General features: G+C 46.8%; 1 protein-coding gene across 2 annotated transcripts in view; it reads right to left on the reverse strand.

Moving 5' to 3' along the window:
* Nucleotides 1–24,520, reverse strand: part of SMC2 (structural maintenance of chromosomes 2) — a 212,186-nt gene that overhangs the window by 101,838 nt on the left and 85,828 nt on the right. For both annotated transcript variants that reach the window (XM_073549710.1, XM_073549709.1), the window contains exons 14-15: nt 6,083–6,202; nt 4,721–4,925 (exon numbers count right to left, since the gene is read on the reverse strand). In XM_073549710.1, the coding sequence (XP_073405811.1) occupies nt 4,721–4,925; nt 6,083–6,202 (325 nt within the window). The remainder of the gene's footprint in view (nt 1–4,720; nt 4,926–6,082; nt 6,203–24,520) is intronic.

The following is a 24,520-nucleotide window of genomic DNA, read 5'->3' on the forward strand; positions in this document are numbered from 1 at the left end:
CTGGTGAACTGAAGCCGGACAAAAAGAAGGAAGAACAATGTCCTCGTTAAGGTGGAAAGACGGGATGACCTTGGGCAAAAAAGACGGTGACGGCCTGAGGACAACCTTGACCTGATAGAAAAGGAAAGGAGCCCGACAGGACAGAGCAGCTAGATCCAAAACTCGCCTGATTGATGTGATCACAACAAGAAAGGCCACCTTCCAGGACAGAAAGGTCAGCGAAATGTCCTGAAGCGGTTCAAAAGGAGTTTCCTGTAAAACTCTCAGAACCAAGTTGAGGTCCCAAAGATCTAAAGGCATGCGATGGGGGTGTATCACATGTGAAACCCCTTGATGAAAGTCTTCACCTGAAGTTTTGTCGCAATGCTAAGCTAGAATAAGACCGATAAGGCGGAGATCGGGCCCTTGACAGAGTTGAGCGCCAGGTATGAGTCCAGACCGGCCTGTAGGAACTCTAAAATGGTGGGAACAGAGAAGACGAGAGGAGGACGTCCACAATCCTTGCACCATGCGAAAAATGTCTTCCAGGTACGGTGATAAATGCGTACTGACGCAGGTTTACAAGCACTAATCATTATGGAAACGACCTGTTATGAAAAACCAGCCTCGGTCAGAACTCAGGATGCAAAGGCCAAGCCGTGAAACCCAGGGCCGCTGAGTTCTGGTGGCAAATCGGACCCTGGAAGAGCAGATATGGACGATCCGGTAATCACCAGGGTACGTCGGCGAAGAGGCGCACCAACTCAGCGAACCACGCCCAGCGTGGCCAATCTAGAGCGAACAGGATCCCTGGAACCCCCTCCGCCTTGATCTTCCTGATGACTCTCGGAAGTAGCGGCAGCGGGGGAATAATGTATGGAAGACGGAACCGGCGCCACGGAAGAACCAGACCATCCACTCCAATGGCTCTTGGATCTCGAGACCGAGCTATGAAATTGGGAAGTTTAGCATTCAGTCTGGATGCCATCAGATCCACATCTGGGTCCCCCAGCAAAGATAGATCTGTTGGAAAACTTCCGGATAAAGTTCCCACTCCCCCGAGGCGAGACCCTGACGGCTGAGGAAGTCTGCCACCCAGTTTTCTACGCCTGGTAGGTGAACTGCTGAGATTAACGAGAGGTTCCTCTCTGCCCATCGGATAATGCGAGTTACCTCGCACAGGGCCACCCTGCTGCAGGTACCCCCTCGATGGTTGAGGTATGCCACAGCCGTGGCATTGTCCGATTGAATTTGGATGGGGTGATCCGCCAGGAGATAATGGAACTGCTGCAGGGCTAGCCATATCGCTCGGATCTCCAGGACATTGATCGGGAGCCTCGATTCCCGAATTGACCAGCGGCCCTGAGCTGTGTGGTGACGAAAGACTGCTCCCCAGCCCAGAAGACAGGCTTCGGTAGTCACCACTAGCCATTGAAACGGGAAAAAAGGACTTCCACTGGTTGAGGGAAGACCTCAATGTCCACCATCAGAAAGCCTGCTGACCCGCAGGGATAAACAGCACCGGCGGTCGAGAGAGAACGGATTACTGTCCCAAGCCGCTAGAAGTGCATGCTGTAGGGGACGAAGGTGCGCTTCCACTGCTGCCACCATTTTCCCCAGTCCCCTCATAGCAAACCGGTTGGAATGAGCGGATGATTGACAAAGTGCGCAGGCTCCTTGTTAAAGGGCTAGGACCTTGTCTCGAGGGAGAATCACAACCCTCGAGAGGTGTCCAGGTTCATGCCTAAAAAGGATATCTGCTGGTCTGGGACGAGGAGAGGATCTGCTTAAGTTTATCGGCCAGCCTAGGCGAGAAAGGGTATCGCAAGTGATACGAACAGACTCTGCGTAGTCATGGAAAGTCGGACCCTTGACTAGAAGGTCGTCCAGATAGGGAAGAACGACTACGCCCCAAGAGTGCAAGATGGACGTGACCATGACAGCCGCTATGACCTTTGTGAACACTCTGGGAGCAGGAGAGAGTCGGAAGGGCAAGGCCATAAATTGAAAATGCTGTTCGCGAATGGCGAAACGCAGGAATTTCTGGGGGGGGGGGGGGAGGGGGGAAATCGGGATACGCAGGTAAGCATCCAGAATGTCGATAAATGCCAGAAAGTTCCCTTTTTCCATTGAAGTAATGACCGAACGCAGAGACTCCATACGGAAATGATGGACCTTGACACACTTTAGAAGTTTGAGGTCTGGTATGGGTCTCACCTTTCCGTCCTTTTTTTTGGGACATCGAATAGGTTCGAGTAGAATCCCTCAAACCTTTCGTTTTCTGGGATCGGGACAATGACGCCATTGTGACGTAATGAATCTATGGCTCGGGAAAACGCTTTTGCCTTCGCCTCTGATACTGGAGGACGGGAAGGGAAGAAATGTGTTTAGGGACGCAAAGAAAAATCAATTTTGTATCCGAAAGACACCAGGTCTCTGACCCATTCCTCATGGACGACAGAAAGCCAGGCCTGTCCAAACAGAAGTAGGCGGCCGCCTAACTTGCTGGTGTCGACCGGATAATACCAGCAGTCATTGGGTGGAAAATCCCTTAAATCTAGACTATTTGGGACTACTTTTCCATTGCTGGTTGGACCTATAGGAGGCCTGGAATCCTCTGTCCCTGTGTGGTGAGTGCCCTGATCCGGAAGTAGTGGTAGTGGACCAGCCCGGATTGGCGCGAAAGGATCGGAAACGGATTGGTTGTTGATGCCAAAAAGGACGCCCGAGCCTCTGTTGGGGAAGAAATTTGCTCTTTCCTCCCGTAGCATCGGAGATGAGCTGATCCAGATTCTCTCCAAATAAACGGCCACTCTGGTAAGGAAGGGATATCTGACATTTTAGACGCAGAGTCTGCTTTCCATTCTCTGATCCATAAAGCACTTCTGATCGCGATGGCATTTGCCGCTGACAGAGCAGCACAGCTAGCCGCATACAAAGATGCATGTAGAAGGTTATCTCCTGCCCGAGAAATCTGGCTGGCCAGATCCGCTGCCTCCGGGGGGGGGGGGGGAAGATTAGGAGTCCATTGCTTTAGCTACCCACGCTGCAGCGAAAGATGGATAGAGAGCCGAACCTGAGACCTCAAAGACAGAGCGAGCCAAATTTTCTATCGGACGGTCCGTGGGATTTTTAATGGAAGATCCACCCGGCAGGGATAGAAGGGTTTTGAATGCCAGGCAAGAAACAGGTGGGTCTACTACAGGAGATTCAGCCCAGTCTTTCCTCAGATCAGCTGAGAAAGGATACTTTGCCTCAGAGGTCTTTGTACGGTGAAGCGTTTATCCGGTTGCTCCATGTGCTGATTTACTATAGCCTGAAACTCCGGATGATTGGCAAATGCTCTATGAGGGCGTTTAGTCCTCTTAAAGGACACAGCAAGATCCGTCACGGAGCCGGAGTCTTAGTCAACCTTCTGAGTCTGGTTGACAGCCTCAATCAGTGAATAGACAGTTTTCTGAAAATATGGCGAATCTGGATCCAAAGAAACGTCCGATTCTTACTCAGAATCGTGTTCGCTACAAACCTCTGGAGGAGAGCGAGAAATTGAGCTCACGGACGCCAAGGCACATGATTGCTCGGGTGACGCACTACGGATCCGTTTTCTAGACGCCTGTACGTTTCTAGAGTGCCTGCGGCCCCTGCTAGCCGACGGCTCCGGTGTAAGGGAGGATCCATCTATGTCAGTCATGCGAACGCTGCGATCCACAGCAGGATCACAGAGGGATTCAATCGCTGTGACCAGAGAAGGCATGGATTGCTACAGAGACGAAACCCACTCAGGGGACCAAGTACACTGGATTCGGTGGTGGCGGGGGACTCCTGAGCGTATTTGGGGTCACAGGCTTTGCAGAGCGGCAAACTCTGAGCTTTAGGAAACACAGACTGGCAGGAGTTACATGAAGTGAAAAAGACTGTAATAGTGTAATGAGATTTTCCAGGTGCCTTAGGCTGGGACATGATGTACCCCTCTATGTGCCATTTTATAGGGATTCCTACAGAGTATGGGATACCGCAGAGGGGGAGGGAGAATGATAGTGCAGCGCTCCCTTACCCAGATCCGGTGTCCCCTGTCTCTTCTTGCAGTGTGGCCCTTCTGATAAGCAGCCATGGGTTAGCGCTGTCCTCAGCGCTGATGCCTCCGGATCCTTGTGCCAGGAAGCCGCTTCCGGATGACCAGCGTATGTCCAGAGGCGGCAAGGGAAAGATGGCCGCCAAGATCTGCATAGGCGCTTCTCATCCTGGACGAGAAGCGCCATAATAGTGGGCGGAGCCGCCAGAGTGCGTCATAGCGCAGGCGGAGTGTCCGGCTGCGGCCTGCACAAGGCTGAAACCGGGGGCTACATTTTCGACGCCGGCCGGCGCTGAACAGGAGAAGAGCCGGATGTTTTGGTCTGAAAACCAGACCCATGTGCCTCCTACACACTATGCATGAACTATGAACTGGTTCTCTGGGAGCCAGCATGAGGGTGTATACTACAGAGGATGAGCTAACTTTCTTCGTATTAACTTAGTGTCAAGCCTCCTAGTGGCAGCAGCATGGTCTTGTGTCCCCCAATGAGGCAAAGGAGAAAAAGACAAAACACAACAACTGTTGCATAATGCAGAATGATCTGATGAATCACAAATTCATAGATTAGAACATTTACTTAAACCAAGTAAAAAGCACTAAGAGTTATAGCAGTATTATTTGTAGTTATTTTATTAACTTTGCATCAAGAATTTTAGTAAATAAAGTTACCTCCACTGAGTGTTCCTTGTGGGTCAAAAGTATCTCCGTCTAGAGTCACAGTTTTGGTTAACACTCGTTTGTCAAAGGTCACAGTTTTAGCATTGTCTAGTGTGTCACAAACCAACGTTGTTCCAAACACATACTCCATTGCTTTTTGCAGCTCAGATTCATAGCCAACCAATGTTAAGGCAAGGTTTACATTGTCAGCTCCAACCTACACACAAACAAAAAAGTTTGTTAAGTTTCTCCAAAGTAGATGTCACATAATCCTAACTTACCGTATTTTTCGCTTTATAAGACGCACCTGATTATAAGACGCACCCCCAAATGTGGTGAAGGAATAGAGAATTTTTTAATAAATGGGGTCCGTCTTATAATGCCAGTGTCCGTCTAACAAATCATATAGGGTATATGTCCCTCATAGCCCCCCCACCCTAAAATTAGCCCCCTTAATCTGGATATGGCCACCTTATATTGAATATAGCCCCCTTGGGCTGGCACACTGGCCCCCCCTGTGGCTGGCACACTGGCCCCCCTGTGGCTGGCACACTGGCCCCCCTGTGGCTGGCACACTGGCCCCTGTGGCTGGCACACATCACCCTGTGGCTGGCACACTGGCCCCTGTGGCTGGCACACATCACCCTGTGGCTGGCACACTGGCCCCTGTGGCTGGCACACATCACCCTGTGGCTGGCACACTGGCCCCTGTGGCTGGCACACATCACCCTGTGTTAGATATCGCCTCCATGCTGCTGCTTTTAGTAAAATAAACTCTTTCCTTACCTTCTCAGCGCTGTCCCTCCTCATGTCTCCCTCAGTGTGGTTGAGCTCCTCCTCCACTTCCTGGTTCTCAGAGCCGGTCATGTGATCAGCACAGCAGAGTGCTGATGACAGCAGCAGCAGAGACACCGGGAGATCAGCGCTGGAGGAGGTAAGGAAAGAGTTTTTTATTTTACTATGGGCAGCAGCATGGGGGCGATATCTAACACAGGGGATCATGTGCGATCAAAGGAGGGCGCAGGCAGCTATAATATGCACCGCTCCCCCAGCCAGTCACCGTGGTGCGGTTTCAGCACCATGGTGATGGACAGCGGCAGTGCATATTATATGAGCGGGAGCAGGAGATCAAAGGCTCCCTTCGGCAGCTTTTACCAGCTCACAGCACCGCTCCAAAGCTGCCCCCACCTCCCCTGGACCCTGCAGTACATATATATATATATATATATATATATATATATACACCCCCTCCCCCGTATATTCGGATTATAAGACGCACCCCCTACTTTCCCCCAAAATTTGGGGGAACAAAAGTGCGTCTTATAAAGCGAAAAATACGGTAATTTGCAGCAACTCAAACTCTTAAATACATACCAGATTTTTAGCAACCTTAATGGTATCATCTCCTATACGGCGTGCTGAAATTTTATTGAGTGGAATTATTGTGAGCCTCTGCTTCAATTCCCCTTTTTCCAGTAATTTTTTACCTGTAACCTAATGGGTACAGAAAGAAATATTCATGTACAATTCAACTGCCTATATTTCCTAAAAGAGAGATTATAGGGTCATTCCATGTCAAGTGAACCAATGAACATTACCCACTGTATTTTTAATTTTTTGAAAATTTGTTGTTTGGTAATACTGTGTTAGAGCATGCAAAATGTGAACAAAAAAATTCTAATACAGGGAAGATATATATCTTTGTACCATGTTAGCCAGTTGATAGAATATTTAGAATTGAGAGTCCTCAGTGGTTGATACCTTTTAATGGTTAACTGAACAGATGGTAACAAATTGCAAGCTTTCGAGACTACTCAGGTCTCATCAGGCTAGACTAATACAACATCTGAAGAAACACATTTATACACAAAACAGCACAGAAATAACGCAATAGATAAGACAAGTGATGTGAAGCAAATAGCTTAGTTACTCACCGATAACGGTGTTTCTCGGAACCCATGACAGCACCACGGAGAGAGGGGATCCGCCCATCAAAGACAGGAACCTACAGATAAAAAGGCGGCACCTCTCCTCCGCCCCCAGTTGGTTACAGAGCATCAGAGGGTCTCCAGGTTAGTTTACAACAAAAGTATATACATAACATTATAATATTGCATATTATCAAGAAGCACCGTGTCAAAACAAAAACACTCTACATACAGTAAATCGTGCTCACCGCACACGTGAAGGGCAGGGGAATAAGCAGGTGCTGTCATGGGTTCCGAGAAACACTGTTATCGGTGAGTAACTAAGCTATTCTCTCTCACCCATGACAGCATCACGGAGAGAATTTCAGAGATTGGTAGCTTAGGGAGGGACCGCTGCCTGAAGGACCCTTCTCCCAAAGGTCAGGTCAGACGTAGAGGCTAGATCTAAATGATAGTGTCTGAAAAAGGTAGAAGGTGTTGACCAGGTGGCCGCCTTACAGATCTGTTCTATCGATACCTCTGATCTTTCTGCCCATGAGGTCGCCATTGCCCTTGTAGAGTGAGCTTTTAAACCCTCCGGGATGGTATTCCCACTAGATGAATATGCCAGGGTAATCGCATCCCTTATCCACCTTGCTAGGGTACTCTTGGATGCCTTGAGTCCCTTCCTAGGTCCCTGAAAACACACAGAGAGAGCCTTCCTTCCTACATCCCTTAGTGGCCTCTAAGTACTGAACTAGGCATCTCTTCACATCTAGGGTGTGAAACCTCTCCACTCCCCTATTCCTAGGATTTGGGCAGAAGGAAGGACTACTTCTTGAGACCTATGAAAGTGTGTTGCTACCTTAGGTAGATATGCCGGGTCAGGTTTCAATATGACTCTATCGTGTAAGATTTTAGTGAATGGTGGCATTGCTGACAGAGCTTGAATATCGCTCACCCTGCGAGCGGATGTTAGGGCCACTAGAAGTACAGTTTTTAATGACTAGGTTTTTAGGGGGGCTGACTGGATGGGTTCGAATGGGGGCCCTGTGAGTGCAGATATTACTAGGTTTAGATCCCATTATGGTAATTTCTGGGTAATTATTGGTCTAGACCTTGCTGCGGCCCTAATAAACCGTGCTACCCAAGGGTTGCCTGCCACGTCCTGGTTATAAAGGGCACCTAGGGCCGCTATCTGTACCTTCAATGTGTTAGTCGCCAGCCCCTGTTCTAACCCCTTTTGCAGCAATTCGAGAATTTTGTCAATCTGGACTCCATCCTGAACCCTTGCCCCGGAAGTGGATAGAAATTTCCTCCAAGTTCTCCCATAGGCTCTCGTTGTGATCGGTTTCCTACTCTTTTGCAGTGTAGAAACCAGGTTTTCTGAGAACCCCACTCCCCCTCAGCAGTGCCCTTTCAAATTCCATGCTGTTAAATGGAGGTTCATTGCCCGAGGGTGTAACACTGGTCCCTAAGACAGTAGGTCCGGGAGATCTGGCAGGACCCAAGGGTCGGTTATTGACAGCATTCTCAGCCAGGAGAACCTAGTTCTTTTTGGACACAAGGGGGCTATTAGTATCATTCTTGCATTGTCCCCTCTGACTTTTCTTATGACCGCCGGGATGAGAATGGTCGGCGGAAAGACATACATTAGGCCCTGTGTCCACGGGAGCATAAACGCATCCAGGGTCCGGGGATTTCCCCTGGGATCTAGGGAACAAAATGCTTCCACCTTTTTGTTTTTGTGGTCGGCAAACAGATCTATGTCCAGGGTTCCCCACATTTTTACAATCTGTCGAAAAATGGACTGTTTTAGGACCCATTCTCCCTGGCGTAACTGTGTGTGGCTCAGAAAGTCTGCTCTCTGATTTTCTGTTCCCCGTATATGCAGTGCAGAGAGGGATAGTAGGCTTGTCTTGGCTAGGATGAAGATTTTGGAGGATGTGTTCATTAGGGCCCGGGACCTGGTTCCCCCCTGGTGATTTACGTAGGCCACCGTCACCTGATTGTCCGAAAGTATGCGAACGTGGTGACCCCGCAGCACGGGTAGGAAGTGTGTTAGGGCATAACTTACTGCCAAGAGTTCCTTTTGGTTCGAGGAGGCTTCTAATTCCTGACCTCCCCATTCCCCCTGAGCCACCTTGTTGCCCATATGTGCTCCCCATCCCATGGGACTGGCATCCGTGGTAATTAGGTGTGTGATTTTTATTACCCAGGGAATCCCTTTGGATAGGTTGACTCTGTTTCCCCACCAAGCTAGGGAATGAATAGTTTTGGAGTCTAGTGTAACGTGACCTTCCAAGTGACCTGCTAATGCTAACTGGTTGGCTAATACATCCCATTGAAGATCTCTCGTATGTAGCTGTGCCCATTGGACTGCCGGCAGGCAGGCGGAGAGGGACCCTAGTAGTGACATCACTTTTCTAAGTCTTACATACTCTGAAAAACAGGCATTGGATAATCTTTCAAAGAACACTGCTATTACGATAAAAGCTGCAGATAAAGGTGGTGCGGTAGTTGTTATGGATACAGACAAATATAAGATGGAGATTCTTGGCCAACTTTCTGATACTGCAGTGTATGTTAAATTGATGAGTGACCCCACCCCTCGCTTTTTGAGCGAATTACGGCTTTTGGTGGATGAGTCCTTGCTTAATGGACTCATTGATCAGAAGCTGTCTGAATATTTGGTAGTGGATGCTCCCCTGACACCAATATTATATACGCTACCGAAAATACATAAGAGTTTGGAGAATCCACCTGGGCGTCCCATAGTGTCTGGGAGGGGGTCACTATGTAATAAGGTTTCGATTTTTCTTGATAAAGTATTGCGACGTTTTGCTACCTCAGCACGGTCTTATATTGTGGACACAAATGATTTTCTACAGAAAATCAGTGACGTTAAGGTTACTCCTCACATGATACTTGCATCCTTTGATGTGGTTTCTCTATATACGTCTATTGAGCATGATAGGGGTTTGGAGGCCGTCGATGTGGTGCTGACAGGCTCGGACATGGCATCAGAGTGTGCACAGCTGGTCCTAGCACTGTTAGGTTTCATCCTCAGGAGAAATTATTTTCTCTTTGGGGATGATTATTACCTACAGTTGCGCGGTACCGCCATGGGGTCCAATGTGGCCCCAACTTATGCAAACATCTATATGGCGGTATTCGAGGACAGGTATGTGTACAATTCCACCCACTGGTGCCATGTCCGGGCCTGGTGGCGCTACATCGACGATATTTTTTGTATCTGGGATGGTAGTCTGGAAGATCTTCTTGATTTTCAAAATGAATTGAACAATGTATTCTCTGAGTTGAAGTTTACACTGACCTACTCTTATGATCAGGTCCAATTTTTGGATACGTTGGTTTACAAGAAAGATGAGTTTCTATATACCGATCTTTTTATAAAAGAGACAGATAGGAACAGTCTGTTGGTATTTGATAGTAATCATCCAAGACGGATGGTGGAGTCACTACCATGGAGTCAAATGCTACGTGTACGGAGGATTGTTAAAGAGGATGATAAGTTGGACCTAAGATTGGATCAGATGTGTACAAAATTTATTAACAGGGGTTACCCGATGGATCGAGTTAATTCTTATAAAGTTAAGGCTCAAAATATATCGGTAGAGGATTCTAACCATAAGTAAATCAAAGGGCCTAAGAGACGAGTTCCTTTTGTCTCAACATATTGTCCAGTTAGTGGCAGGATTGGAGGTATCTTGAACAAACATTGGAGCCTCTTACAGAAGGGTCTACCCCAGATATCAGAATTTGTGGATAGGCCATTACTTTCATATAGACGTGGACATAATCTTAAAGATAGATTGGTAAGGTCAGATATTAGTTCATCAAAAGTTAACATACAAAGGACAATATGTCCTCCGAAGATGGGCAATTTTCCATGCTTGGGATGTGCCTGTTGTGGTAATATGTTAAAAGGTGACAGTTTCAATCACCCTCGAACTGGAAAAAAGTTTTCTATCAAGGAGAGGTATACGTGTTCGTCAAGTTTTGTGATTTACCTGATTTTGTGCCCATGTGGGCTTATGTATATAGGAGAGACTACTATGGAGATTAGGGCTCGCATTAGTAAGCATAAGAGTACGATTAGGACTAAACTAGTGGAGTTGCCGATTCCGAAGCATTTTTTAGAATGCAGACATTCAGTGAATCAGTTACGATTTAGAGTGATAGATGGGGTTCCTGTATTAAGACGTGGGGGTGATAGGGTTAAGATGCTGAAAAAAAAGGAGTTGAGATGGATATCGATTCTTGATACGTTGCAACCAAGGGGTTTGAACTTGGATTACAATTTGCATACTTGTGTCACCTAATCCTTCATCTTGTGCCATTATTCTTTGTTAGGATATATATTTACTTATGTGGCTATTATGGTTTTTTAATTAAATATTTTTTATTTTTTAGTGTCTATAGGTGATACATTTGAAAGAGTGGAGGACACGGGGACTGAACAGTCCTGAAATCATGAAGAGGATGTTGTCCTTTTTGAATTTTGTCGTTGTTTCTTGCCTGCCATTCCCCGTGCCCTCTTTTCTCTTCTTTTCCTTTTTCTTTTTTGTAAATATCCCAGTTTTGCTCCTTATATAATATACGAACATTTATGAATCTCATGAAGTACGGAATATTATTAAATTTACCATGGATGTGGTTTTTTGATTCTAAATGTCTTTTTTTTGGGAGCATCTTTGGTCTATTCGTGTGGACTCATTAATTTAAATGTGGCTTTACATTTGCTCTTATCTACCAGCGCATGTGCGGGTTTACAAAGGAGTGTTGTATGTGATCGCGCGCTCTGGGCCTCTGCGCGTGCGCGGTCCTCCCCGGTGGGCGGGTCGTGTGGCTGATTCCTCACATAGCACCGCGCATGCGCGGTGTTCAGTGATGGGGTCTTCACGTGACCGGGCCTGGGCGGGGATGGGCGGCGCGCTCGCTGTGGCCATGTAGCGCGCATCATCAGGCTGCGCTCCTGATGTGACCTGGCTCTAGCTGATGCTGTCATATGGGGAGAGGGAACTCTGCCGATATAGGGATTTGTGAGTCCACACAGGATTGGTCCATTGGGGTTGGCGCCACTATTATGTGACTAGGGATTGGCGGTTCATATATGGATATGTATTACTGCAAGGGATTGGTGTGTTATTTCTATGGATACCTTTGATGCATTACGACTATTGGTGGGCTGATTTGGGGATTGATGTTTATATATGAGATGTTTTTGTAATATCTTTAATATGATTATGATTATCATTGTTAACGATTGGATAAGCTGTGTTATTGAATATACATGTAACTGATGGATGTATTTATATGTATTTTATATATAGATTCTTTGTGATGGGTGTTACCTAGATGGTGATTGGCTGTGCCACACTATAAAAGGCCACCATATGTACTGTTATGTTATACTTGAAAAAGGCCACAATATGGCCGAAAGTATTAAGTTACGTACCGGTAACGGTATTTTTCGGAAGCCCATGACAGCACCACGAGAGGGGATCCGCCCTATAGGAACAGGAAACCTACAGATACAAAAGGGCGGCACCTCTCCCACGCATCAGTTGGATTACAGAGCTTGAGAGGCTACCATGGTTAGTACACAACATATGATATATACAACCTATCTACCCTATTTAATCAAATTATTTCATACCATCTCCCACCTATGGTGATTCTATGAACAATCTTCTAAAGGAGTGCACCCCTATACGTGAACAAGGGAGGGAACTAAGGGTGCTGTCATGGGCTTCCGAAAAATACCGTTACCGGTACGTAACTTAATACTTTATTCGGACTCCCATGACAGCACCACGAGAGAATTACAGAGATGTAAACTAACTTAGGGAGGGACTACAGCCTGCAGCACCCTTAGCCCGAAGGTGAGGTCTGAGGAGGCACCCATGTCTAACCGATAGTGGTTAAAAAAGGTGGAAGGAGATGACCAGGTGGCCGCCTTACATATTTGATCAACTGATACTCCAGATCTCTCCGCCCAGGATGATGCCATGGCCCGAGTGGAATGTGCCCTCAGGTTCTGTGGAGCTGGACCGCCACCTGCTGTGTAGGCAAGAGAGATAGCCTCCCTAATCCACCTTGCTAATGTGCGTTTTGATACTCTGTATCCTTTCCTGGGACCTTGGAAGGATAGGAATAATGCGTTCTCCTTCTTCCAAGGATCCGTGGCTGCTAAATATGTCAGTAAGCATCTTCTAATATCTAACGCCTGGAGTTTCTGCTCTTTAGGGTTGGTTGGGTTAGGGAGGAAGGAAGGCAGAACTATCTCCTGTGTCCTGTGGAATTGTGTTGCTACCTTGGGAAGGTATGCTGGATCTGGCCTTAGGATCACTCTATCCTGTAAGAACTCTGTGTAAGGAGGCAATCTGGAGAGTGCCTGTATGTCGCTCACCCTACATGCGGATGTTATTGCTACCAGGAATGCTGTTTTAAGGGATATAATCTTTAGTGAGGCGGAATCTAAAGGTTCAAACGGACTTTCTGTCATGGCTGTAAGGACTAAGTTTAAGTCCCACGGTACGCATCTGTCTTTGTGTATAGGTCTCGATCTGGCCGCTGCTCTGATGAACCTTGCTACCCAATAATCTTTTGCAATATCAGCTGCAAACAGGGCCCCTAAGGCTGAAACTTGTACTTTTAGCGTGCTTGTGGAGAGACCCAATTCGAAACCTTTCTGGAGAAATTCCAGAATATGTTTCATGGGAATTCCATCTCTGATGTCAAAGTGAAAGGTGGACAGGAAGCGTTTCCAGGTCCTAGCATAGATATTAGTGGTGGTTAATTTTCTGCTTCTTAGGAGGGTGTCAATTAAGTTCTTGGAGAACCCTCTATTTTTTAATAGTGACCTTTCAAATACCACGCCGTCAAATGAAGTCCCGCTACTTGTGGGTGGCTGACTGGCCCCTGGTAGAGGAGATCCGGAAGGTTCAGCAGTACCCAGGGATCGCCTACCGACATGGTCCTCAACCATGCGAACCAGGTCCTCCTGGGCCAAAAGGGGGCAATCAGTATGACTCTTGCCTGATCCTCTCTGATCTTCCTGACTACCAGAGGAAGAAGATTCAATGGTGGGAAGGTGTATGCCAGAGAAAAATCCCATCTTATCAGTAGGGCATCCACCGCCAGGGGATTTTCCCTGGGGTTTAGAGAGCAGAACAATCTTTCTTTTCTGTTTTTTCTGGTGGCAAAGAGGTCTACCTCTGGCTGGCCCCATCTGCGGACAATCTGGCGGTAAATATCTTTGTTCAAAGCCCATTCCCCTTGTCTTAGAGCCTTGCGGCTTAAAAAGTCTGCTCTTACATTGTCTTTTCCGCTGATGTGGAGCGCGGTCAAAGATAGACAATTTCTCTCTGCTATCTGGAGGAGCCGTTCTGTTATCTGCATCAGAGCGCTGGAGCGGGTTCCACCTTGGTGGTTGACATATGCTACCGCTACCTGGTTGTCCGAGTGTATCCTCACATGATGGCCCTGCAGGTAGATAATGAGTTTCTTGACTGCCCGCTCTATCGCCAATAGTTCTCTCTGGTTGGATGAGATTTCAGAATTAGAATCCCACTGGCCCTGTACCACTATGTCCCCCATATGGGCTCCCCAACCGAAGGAACTTGCGTCTGTGGTTATAATACGGGTTATCTGTGTTATCCAGGGCACCCCTGACGCTAGGTTCCCGCTCTCAAGCCACCATCTCAGTGATGCAACAGTTGAGGGGCTTAGACACATCCGACCTTGTAAGGAGCCTCCAAGGGCCCTGCTATTAATCAAGACGTCGTTTTGAAGGGTTCTGGTATGGAACTGTGCCCACCTTACTGCTGGGATGCATGAAGTTAGAGAACCTAACAGGGACATGGCCTGTCTGAGGGTCATAGATGGATTATCCATTGCCCGAAGAACCTGCTCCTGTATCTTTTGTATTTTATCTAGTGGTAGCAGGCACCGCTGAGTGTCTGAATTTAGTATCAACCCTAAAAATTTCTGTATCTTTAAGGGCTGGAGTCGGGATTTCTCGTAGTTTAAAATCCATCCCAGGTTTTCTAACCTGGATTTAGCTTTTTCTATCTGGGATTTACAATGACCCATCGATTTTCCTACAATCAAGAAATCGTCTAAATATGGAATGATTAAGACGTCCACCTCCCGTAAGTGAGCCATAACTTCGGCCACTAACTTTGTAAAAACCCTGGGTGCTGCTGAGAGACCAAAGGTCATCCAGGGGCGGCAGTGATGTTTGCCGCTGCTGCCCTTGCTTCTGCCGCTGCTGCTGCTGCTCTCGATCGCTTTCCATTACCACTGCTGCTGCTGCACACTGCTGCATGTAGTAATGTGGCCAAGGCAAGGAACCCTGCCCGGGTCCCGCCTAAATACCCCCTCCTCCGGTCAGCAGTATCCATGCCGCGCCCCTCCCCCCCTTAACGGAGCTCCCTACCCCAGCTGGCGCCCGAACTCGCGCCATCGGTGTTTCCGATGGGCGCCACCATCTTGGAATCGCCGCGCATGCGCAGTGGCGCGCTGACCCGGAAGCGCCTCCTCCGCCCGCCCCTGACGTCACCGCTACCCCGGAAACGCCGGAAGCCCCGCGGGACGCCCGGGAGCTCCGGAGCAGCGCCCGGTCGCAGCCCCCTGCACAGCGCTGCCAACCCATGTGCGCCGCCGGAGCTGGAAATCCCCGGGGGGGGGGTATACTTACCGGCGGCGGCTAAATTCCTGGAGACGGACATCCTCCGGACGCCGCTCCCTGCTGTCCACGCCACCGCCGTGACACCCATCCTGGGCCACCGTGGCGTCTTCCAGGAAATCCGAACCAGGCCGAGGTAGGAGACCCCCTCGCTACCGGTGTCGGCTGGCCGGCCTGGGATCCAAATCTTCTGTAGGATCCCGTCCCCTCAGGAACAGGAAACCAACTGATGCGTGGGAGAGGTGCCGCCCTTTTGTATCTGTAGGTTTCCTGTTCCTATAGGGCGGATCCCCTCTCGTGGTGCTGTCATGGGAGTCCGAATAAACGTTGTATTTTATACTGGCAGAATAAATTTTTGATACAATTTTTCACCCAGACCGGATGCTGTTCCTCTTCCTTATTTTGGACTATTGTTCATTTGGGTCCATGAACCTTTGAACTGGCATCCAATCCTCCGTTGTGCTGTCGGCTGCTTTTTGCTGATCACTTTTCTAAGTGTCATGGAAAGGTTCTGAGTTGCTCTTGCTACCATCTGAGCAATTCTCTCTTTTTTGCGGTCCGGCAGGTAACACTCTTGGGTGTTTGAGTCCAGTGTTAGTCCTAGGAACTTCTGATTTTTGCTGGGCTCCAACCTCAATTTTTTCAGGTTTAGAAGCCAGCCGAGGTTCTGTAGAGTGTTCAGCACTCTGTCGCTCTGTTCCCTGCATTTTTGGGCCGAATTGCTTGCTATTAAAAAATCGTCCAAATATGGGATTATTAAAATATCCTGCTCTCTTAGGTGAGCCATCATTTCTGCTACAAGTTTCGTGAAAACTCGTGGGGCTATAGAAATTCCAAATGGCAGGGCCCTGTATTGAAACTCCCTTATTTCGCCCTCTATGGAGACCGCCAGTCTGAGGTATTTTCAGGAGTCTTTGTGGATGGGGACGTGATAGTATGCATCGCTGAGATCTAATACTGTCATGAAGCAATGAGGGAAGAGAATTTTGGTGGTTGACTTGATTGACTCCATTTTGAATTTCTGGTTTTTGACGTAATCGTTTAACCTTTTTAGGTTTATAATTGTCCGGAAGGTATCGTCTGGTTTGGTCACTAGAAAGAGAGGGGAGTAGAACCCTCTGCCTCTCTCCTGCAGGGGAACCTCCTTGGAGGACTCTTTTGCTTAGTAACCTTAAGACCTCTTTTTCGAGAGCTTTTTGTTCTCGTATTGAAGATCTTAGTGGAGTTACCACAAATTTTTGGAGGTGGGAGAGAGTCCTGATCCTATCAACTTTAATAACCAAGGGTTGTTCGATATTTTCCTCCAGGCTGGGAGAAAAAAGCTTAGCCTCCCTCCCACCCTGGGAAAACAGTAACTTGGAGGGTTTCTTGTCTCGGGACGAGTTACCAAAGAAGAACCCCCTATCTCTCCTTCTGTCATCCCATTTCTGCTCTCTCGGGAGTCTCCTCTGAAAAAATTTTTTTGTTTCGAAAGGACCTTTTAAAGCCTGTAGGACCCAGGTTTGGGAATCCCTTCTTTGTCCCCTGCCTTTTGGAGGATGTCATCCAGTGTCTCTCCGAATAGGAATTTTCCTTTGCAGGGGATCGAGTATAGTTTCATCTTCGTCTGTAAGTCGCCTGGCCAACATTTGAGCACAGCGTTCTTCGGGCTGCGTTTGACAGGGCTGCCGCCTTGGATGACAACCTCACTGAATCAGCTGATGAGTCTGCTAAGAAGGCCACTGCTCCCCTTATTACTGGAATGGATTCCAGGATCTTCTCCCTGGGTGTACCTTCCCTTAACTGTTGCTCTAGTTGATCCACCCATACCATGAGGGTCCTGGAGGTACATGTTGCCGCTATGGCTGGCCTAAGATTTCCCCCAGCTGATTCCCAAGTGCCCTTGAGGAAGGTATCGGCCTTTTATCTAAGGGGTCTTTTACAGTACCCATGTCCTCAAAGGGGAGTGCAAATTTTTTTGAGGCCTTGGCGAACGCTACATCTAGTTTCGGGGCTTTTTCCCAAGACGTGGATGCCTCCTCGTCGAATGGGTATTTCCTCTTAAGGAAGGGACTGTGGAGTTCTTCCTATCCGGTCTTTCCCATTCTTTTTTTATCAGGCCCTGTACATTCTCGTTTAGTGGGAACACTGCATTTCTTCTGGCCCAGTCCCCCAAACATTATGTCCTGGACTGATCTATCAGGCCAAGGGTCTGCCACCCCCATGGTAGACCTTACTGCCTTTAGTAACATGTCTACCTCATCTAGGGGAAAACAGTGACGGCCCCCCGTTTCTTCGTCTGAGGATGACGAGTCGGTGTCTGAAGTCTATGAGGTAACCTCCCCTGACGTCGAGATCTCTGACTGGGAACCTGCTACTACATCTCTCTTTTTTGCTTTCCCTTTGTGTTTTAGGGATGAAAGGGCGCTCTGAAACTCCGATCGGATTACAGCTCTTAGATCCGAGGCGTAATACGGGGTTTCATCACAAAGAAATTCCTGTATGCAGAATTCGCAGAGCTTTTTATCCCAAGAGGCTGGTAGGGCTCTGCTACAGGTGGGGCATTCCCTGTTCTTTGTTTTCTCTTTCTTCTTTCCCTAATAAGGGAAAGAAGTCTATTACAATGGGAACATTCACGTAGATCACTCACCCAGGTATGCGCGGTTGCAGGTACCGGTTCGGGAGGTGGATTCAGGTCCCTCACGGGTTGATCCAAGGAAGGTAACTTGCTCCTCGCAGCCGACCTGCTGCGCTGCGTGGAGTGGCTACTGGACCGGCCTTCGCGCCTGTCCTTATCTTTTTGCCAGTGATGGTGGTGTTGCTGCTGCCTGTGCTGCTCCTCTTGCTAGTCGCTGTCCTCCATACTTACAGGACGCTTCCAGCAAGGAGTAGTTTCAGCGCTTCCCTTTTTCAAGTTTCACGGCCGTGACGTCACTTCCTCTCCCAGCCTGCACCGCTTTCTGCCCCGGGGAGAGCACAGTACGCATGCGCCGACCACGGGGACCCAGAAGTCATCTTCTCCACTTCCGGGGCAGCACCATATTGGTACACCTCTGTACCCTGGTGCTGGCCGCGCGTATCCCGGGTCTACCCCAGTCTTCTTTCCGGAACAGCGGCTGGGTCCTCTCCCCCTCACTCACCCTGTCGAGCCCATCGGCAGCAGCGGTGGCGTCTTCAGGAACCAACCCCGCTGCGACAGAGGCATCCCCGCTGTCAAGACCACGGACGGGACGGCCCTGGATTCCTGCTTAAGGTAAGCTGCTGCCGCTGCTGGTTCCACGCGTCACCCGTCAAGGACAGGAACCCAACTGGGGGCGGAGGAGAGGTGCCTCCTTTTTATCTGTAGGTTCCTGTCCTTGATGGGCGAATCCCCTCTCTCCGTGGTGCTGTCATGGGTGAGAGAGAAATTGTCATTATGGGAGAGGGATAAACAAATATTGGAACAGCTCATAGAGCTTGAAATTTTATTGCCCTGTTTGGGGTCTGGTTCTGTGTTGTGATGACCTCAGAAGGTCTGAAGAACAAATTCCTTAACTGATGTAAAAAGACATAAATCCATGCGACACATTCATTCCTGCACTGAATGTGTCAGAAGTTGTCATAAATTTGTACTCAGACTCTTCTGCCTCTCTGAGACTTGAAGTTACCTTTTAATACAAGTAATTTAATGTCCATCATGCTATGACCAGGGATACAAAAATGTTTTGCCACAGGTAGATCCATTCTTTTTTTTCTTATTGTGTGACGATGAGAATTCATCCTTGTTCTCAGTTTTTGCCCTGTCTCCCCCACATACAGACCCCCAGTTGGACATTTAGTACAAATAATTAAGTACACCACATTAGATGTGATGCAGCTGAAAGTACCAGGGATCTTGCAGGGATGTGAGTTGGGGATCTTTATCTTGTCTGTGGTTATTATATATGGACAGGTTTTACATTTTTTCTGGTTGCAAGGAAAGGTTCCTGCAGCTGTTGGGGAGGACAGGGAGCTTCTGACAATGATGCTTCTTAAATTTGGGGGCTGCCTAAAACACAGCAGTGGGGCGTCTGGAAATATGGATTGTAATCAGGCATCTTTTTGTAGTAAAGGTTATAATTTCCGTGCAGCTCCCCTTAGCACCTCTAGATTTGGATTGTAGGTGACCACTAGAGGCACCCGGTTATTTTCTTCTTTAGCTTTGTAATGTAGCAGGTGATTCCTTGATATTCTGGTGGCTCTTGTAATTTGGTTTTCAATTGTTTTTGGATGGTAGCTCTGATTCAAAAAGGTCTTTCTGAGGTGAACAAGGTGTTTGTCTCTATCCATGGAGTTGGAACATATACGATTGTATCTGATGGCTTGGCTGTAGACAATAGTTTGTGTGTTTTGGATGGAAACTGTCATACATAAATGTCATAACAACATACCTTAAATGGGACAGTTTCCATCCAAAACACAAAAAACTACACATCTACAATTTTGCGTCACATCACTTGTCTTATCTATTGCGTTATTTCTGTGCAGTCTTGTGTATAAATATGTGATTCTTCAGACTTTGTATTAGTCAGCCTGATGAAGAGACCTGAGTAGTCTCGAAAGCTTGCAATTTGTTACCATCTTTTCAGTTAGCCACTAAAAAGGTATCAACCACTGAGGACACTCAAAAAAAATTCTATACATTTTAGTTTTTTTTTTAAATCGATTTTCAAAGTTGTGAAAAAAAATGCAAATTTCTGTGTAGCCATGACTTTACGTTTCTCCTCATAACTCAGGCAAGAAACTAGATAGAGAAATGGGAAACGCACCATTCAACTCAGAACAGTACAGGCTTTCAACAGATATGTCACAAGAGTATCTGTTATTTTACCCATGCAGAAACAAAAACTATTTCAAAATGTATTTCCGAAAATCAATAGGATATTAAATTTGCAAAACATTCACATGCGTCTCCTATGCTCCAAGCCACAAAATTCAAATTGGGCTCTCAATGGGATCTTACTTTAACCCCCTACCAACATGTGCCGTACATATACTGCTCTGCAGGAGGTGCGTTCCCGAAAAGAGCAGTATATCTACAAAGGCATGATCGCGCGGCATCACGCCGAGGCAATCAGGTGCGGGTGTCAGCCGACATCCCGCAGCAATGCCCACGATCGGTTAGCACCGATCATGGACATTTAACCTCTCTGATGCTACGTCAGTAGTGAAGGCGGCATAGAGAAGCAAAGCGCAGGGAGGGGGCTCAACAGGATGAGATTGCGTTGTTCTGATGGTCTCCGTGGAGACCCCCAGCACCAAGATGGCCGCAGGGTCCTTCAGGGTTCTGCAAGGAAGATGGCTTGTACCTCCTTCTTTGCTAGTCAGATCCTGATCTGACACACTGCTGGGACAATGTTAAAAAACTAATTAGAATGATTAAAACTATTTTTTTTTAAAATATCCCTAAATAAAGAAAAAAAAAATAAAAAATATTTTTTCAAAAACATTTATGTAAATAATAAAAAAAGTACACATTTGGTATCGCCGTGTCTGTAACTACCCGCTCTATAAAACTTTTCCACTAGTTAACCCCTTCAGTGAACACCGTCAAAAAATAAAAAAACAGGCAAAAAACAATGCTTCATCATCATACCGCCAAACAAAGTGCAATAAAATGCGATCAAAAAGACGATGTAAATAAAAATGGAACTGCTGAAAACGTCTTCTTGTCCTGCAAAAAAACAAGCCGCAATACCGCTCCATCAGAAGAAAAATAAAGTTACAGCTCTCAGAATAAAGCAATGCAAAAATAATTTATTCTATAAAAGTTTTATTGTGTAAAAGCGCCAAAACAAAAAAAAAACTATATAAAGGAGGTATCGCTGTAATTATACTGACCCGAAGAATAAAGCTGCCTTATCAATTTTACCACATGCGGAATGGTATAAAAAAAAAAAATTAAAAAAAGCAATTCCTGAATTGCTGTATTTTTTTCATTCTGTCTCCCAAAAATCAGAATAGAAAGTGATCAAAAAATGTCATGTGCACGAAAATGGTACAAATAAAAACGTCAACTCGTCCTGCAAAAAAACAAGACCTCACATGACTGTCAGTCGAAATATAAAAATATTATAGCTTTCAAAATATGGTGATGCAGAAACTAGTTTTCGCAATAAAAAGCGTCTTTTAAGGGCCTGTCACACTAAGCGATATCGCTAGCAATATCGCTATAACGTCACTGGTTTTTGTGACGTTATAGCGATATTGCTAGGTCTGATACTTACCTCCGACCGGCTCCCCCGCTGGTTATCGCTGATAGCGCGAGAACGTCCTGGACCGTTTCTCGTCGGCCGCTTCATGCTGGGCTTCCTGTGGCACCGACGAGCGACGTGTGGACACGGGCGGGAGGACGTCAGGATCGCCTCGTTTGACAGGTAAGTAACGACCCCCGACCGCTGCTATGTCGCTGGTGAGATCTGCCTGTGTGGCAGCTCACTAGCGACCACTTAGCGATGCACCAGCGATCCTGACCGCGTCATATCGCTGGTCGGGATCGCTGGTGCATCGCTAAGTGTGACAGTACCTTTAGTGTGTGACAGCAGCCAAACATAAAAACCCGATAGAAATCTGGTATTGCTGTAATCACCCGAAGAATAGTCATCAAATCACTTATACCGCACAAGGAACGGCATAAACAATAAATAAAACCAATTGATTTTTTCATTCTGCCTTCCAAAGATTGCGGTAAGGCTTGGCGTACATTTATCCTGCGCTTTGCGCTGAGTGCTTACATCAGGGTATCCATGTAAATCTCTGAAATATGTGATTCAGACAGAACCCTCAGCAGAATATTCCCTATAATGAGGCAGATGGAGGCACTGTGGACGCTGTGTGACCTGTGATCCTGTGGTGTCCGTCTTTTTAGGATTGCATAAAAGTGTCATCGGCCACAGTTTGTGCACTTCTGAAAAGGACACCGCTGAACAGAGCCAGACGGAGTTCACAATAACGCTGCTGCCTCATTATAGTGAATGGATCTCTGGGGAGTTTCATCTGTCATGTCACTCAGAGATTTAAATGGAAAACCCAAAGTAAGCGCTCCGCGTACAGCGCCGGATAAATGTGATCCGAAGCATTATGTAAAATGTTCCTAATAAAAGCTTCAACTCAATCCACAAAAAAAGCAAGTCCTCACTAAGGTCTGTAATCTGTTAACGGAAATATAAGGGCTTCCACATTACTGGTAGAACAAAGGCTCCAGAAAAGCGAAATGACTCCTCGCCCCCAAAAGAAATTCAGCAAATTCTCTGCTCCCAAATCTAAATACTCCCCTCCCTTCTGATCCCCAGTGTGAGCTTGGCATAATGTATTGGTGGCTGCAACGTTCTGGTCCCTACAGCGTACTGGTCACCAGGGCTGTGGAGTCGGAGTCGTGGAGTCGGTGCTCATTTTGGTGGAGTCGGTATAAAATGGACCGACTCCTAAAATATATAATAAATTGGGTACAGTAGTTCAATGCAGGATGTGCTGAATATTTTTTCATAGGAATTTGGGAAAGTTATGAAATGTCCTATAAATGGTTGTTCTATTCCTGATCTAATGCTACATTGGCACACAGCGTTTTTCCTACGTTTTTTGAGGATGTTTTTCAGCTGCAAAAGCAGATCAGCTTTTTAAAAAACCGCATCACCTGAAAGGTTTTTGAGCTCATAGATAATGTTTTCAATCACAAAAGCAGATTAGAAATCTGCTCTATCCATCTTATCTGTACCAAAAAGAATGAAAGCCGGGTAGCACACAGACTAACACTTTTTTTTTTTTTTTTTTTGAGCACCAGTCAGGTACACCTCATAGCTGCCCAAAAGGATGCTCAGAACAGGCATTGCTCATCTTCAGTAATACATCCACATCAATTGATAGTTGGAATAAATGGACTGCATTCATCACCACATCTTCTTAAGGTGCAGGCTTTATTTTCAAGTGTAGGGGTGTGCAGTATGAGCTTCTGCAGCAGCTGAGGTGTGCAGTATGAGGTTCTGCCCCCCCCCTAGGTTTGATCCTGGCTACGCCCATGGTGTGAATGTAGCTTGAGGATCTAGGCTTTGTCTTAGTTTTCTTTATTTTCATGACTCTCAAAATTGTAGATTCACTCTGAAGGCATAAAAACTATGAATTAACACATGTGGAATTATATAATTAACAAAAAAGTGTGAAACAACTGAAAATATGTCTTATATTCTAGGTTCTTCAAAGTAGCCACCTTTGCACACTCTTGGCATTCTCTTGATGAGCTTCAAGAGGTTGTCACAGGAAATGGTTTTCACTTCACAGGTGTGCCCTGTCTGGTTTAATAAGTGGGATTTCTTGCCTTATAAATGTGGTTGGGACCATCAGTTGTGTTGTGCAGAAGTCTGGTGGATACATAGCTGATAGTCCTACTGAAAAGACTGTTAGAATTTGTATTATGGCAAGAAAAAAGCAGCTAAGTAAAGAAAAACGAGTGGCCATCATTACTTTAAGAAATGAAGGTCGGTCAGTCAGTCCGAAAAATTGGGAAAACTTTGAAAGTGTCCCCAAGTGTAGTGGCAAAAACCATCAAGCGCCACAAAGAAACTGGCTCACATGAGGACCGCCCCAGGAAAGGAAGACCAAGAGTCACCTCTGCTGCGGAGGATAAGTTCATCCAAGTCACCAGCCTCAGAAATCGCAGGTTAACAGCAGCTCAGATTAGAGACAAGGTCAATGCCACACAGAGTTCTAGCAGCAGACACATCTCTACAACAACTGTTAAGAGGAGACTTTGTGCAGCAGGCCTTCATGGTAAAATAGCTGCTAGGAAACCACTGCTAAGGACAGGCAACAAGCAGAAGAGACTTATTTGGGCTAAAGAACACAAGGAATGGACATTAGACCAGTGGAAATCTGTGCTTTGGTCTGAGGAGTCCAAATTTGAGATCTTTGGTACCAACCACCGTGTCTTTATGTGACGCAGAAAAGGTGAAAGGATGGAATCTACATGCCTGGTCCCCACCATGAAGCATGGAGGTGGAGGTGTGATGGTGCTTTGCTGGTGACACTGTTGGGGATTTATTCAAAATTGAAGGCATACTGAACCAGCATGGCTACCACAGCATGCTGGTTCAGTATGCCTTCAGTTGGACCATCATTTATTTTTCAACAGGACAATGACCCCAAACACACCTCCAGGCTGTGTAAGGGCTATCTGACCAAGAAGGAGAGTGATGGGGT

This window comes from Dendrobates tinctorius, unplaced genomic scaffold, assembly GCF_039654945.1.
Source record: "Dendrobates tinctorius isolate UK_male_01 unplaced genomic scaffold, ASM3965494v1 ptg000160l, whole genome shotgun sequence".
Taxonomy (NCBI): domain Eukaryota; kingdom Metazoa; phylum Chordata; class Amphibia; order Anura; family Dendrobatidae; genus Dendrobates; species Dendrobates tinctorius.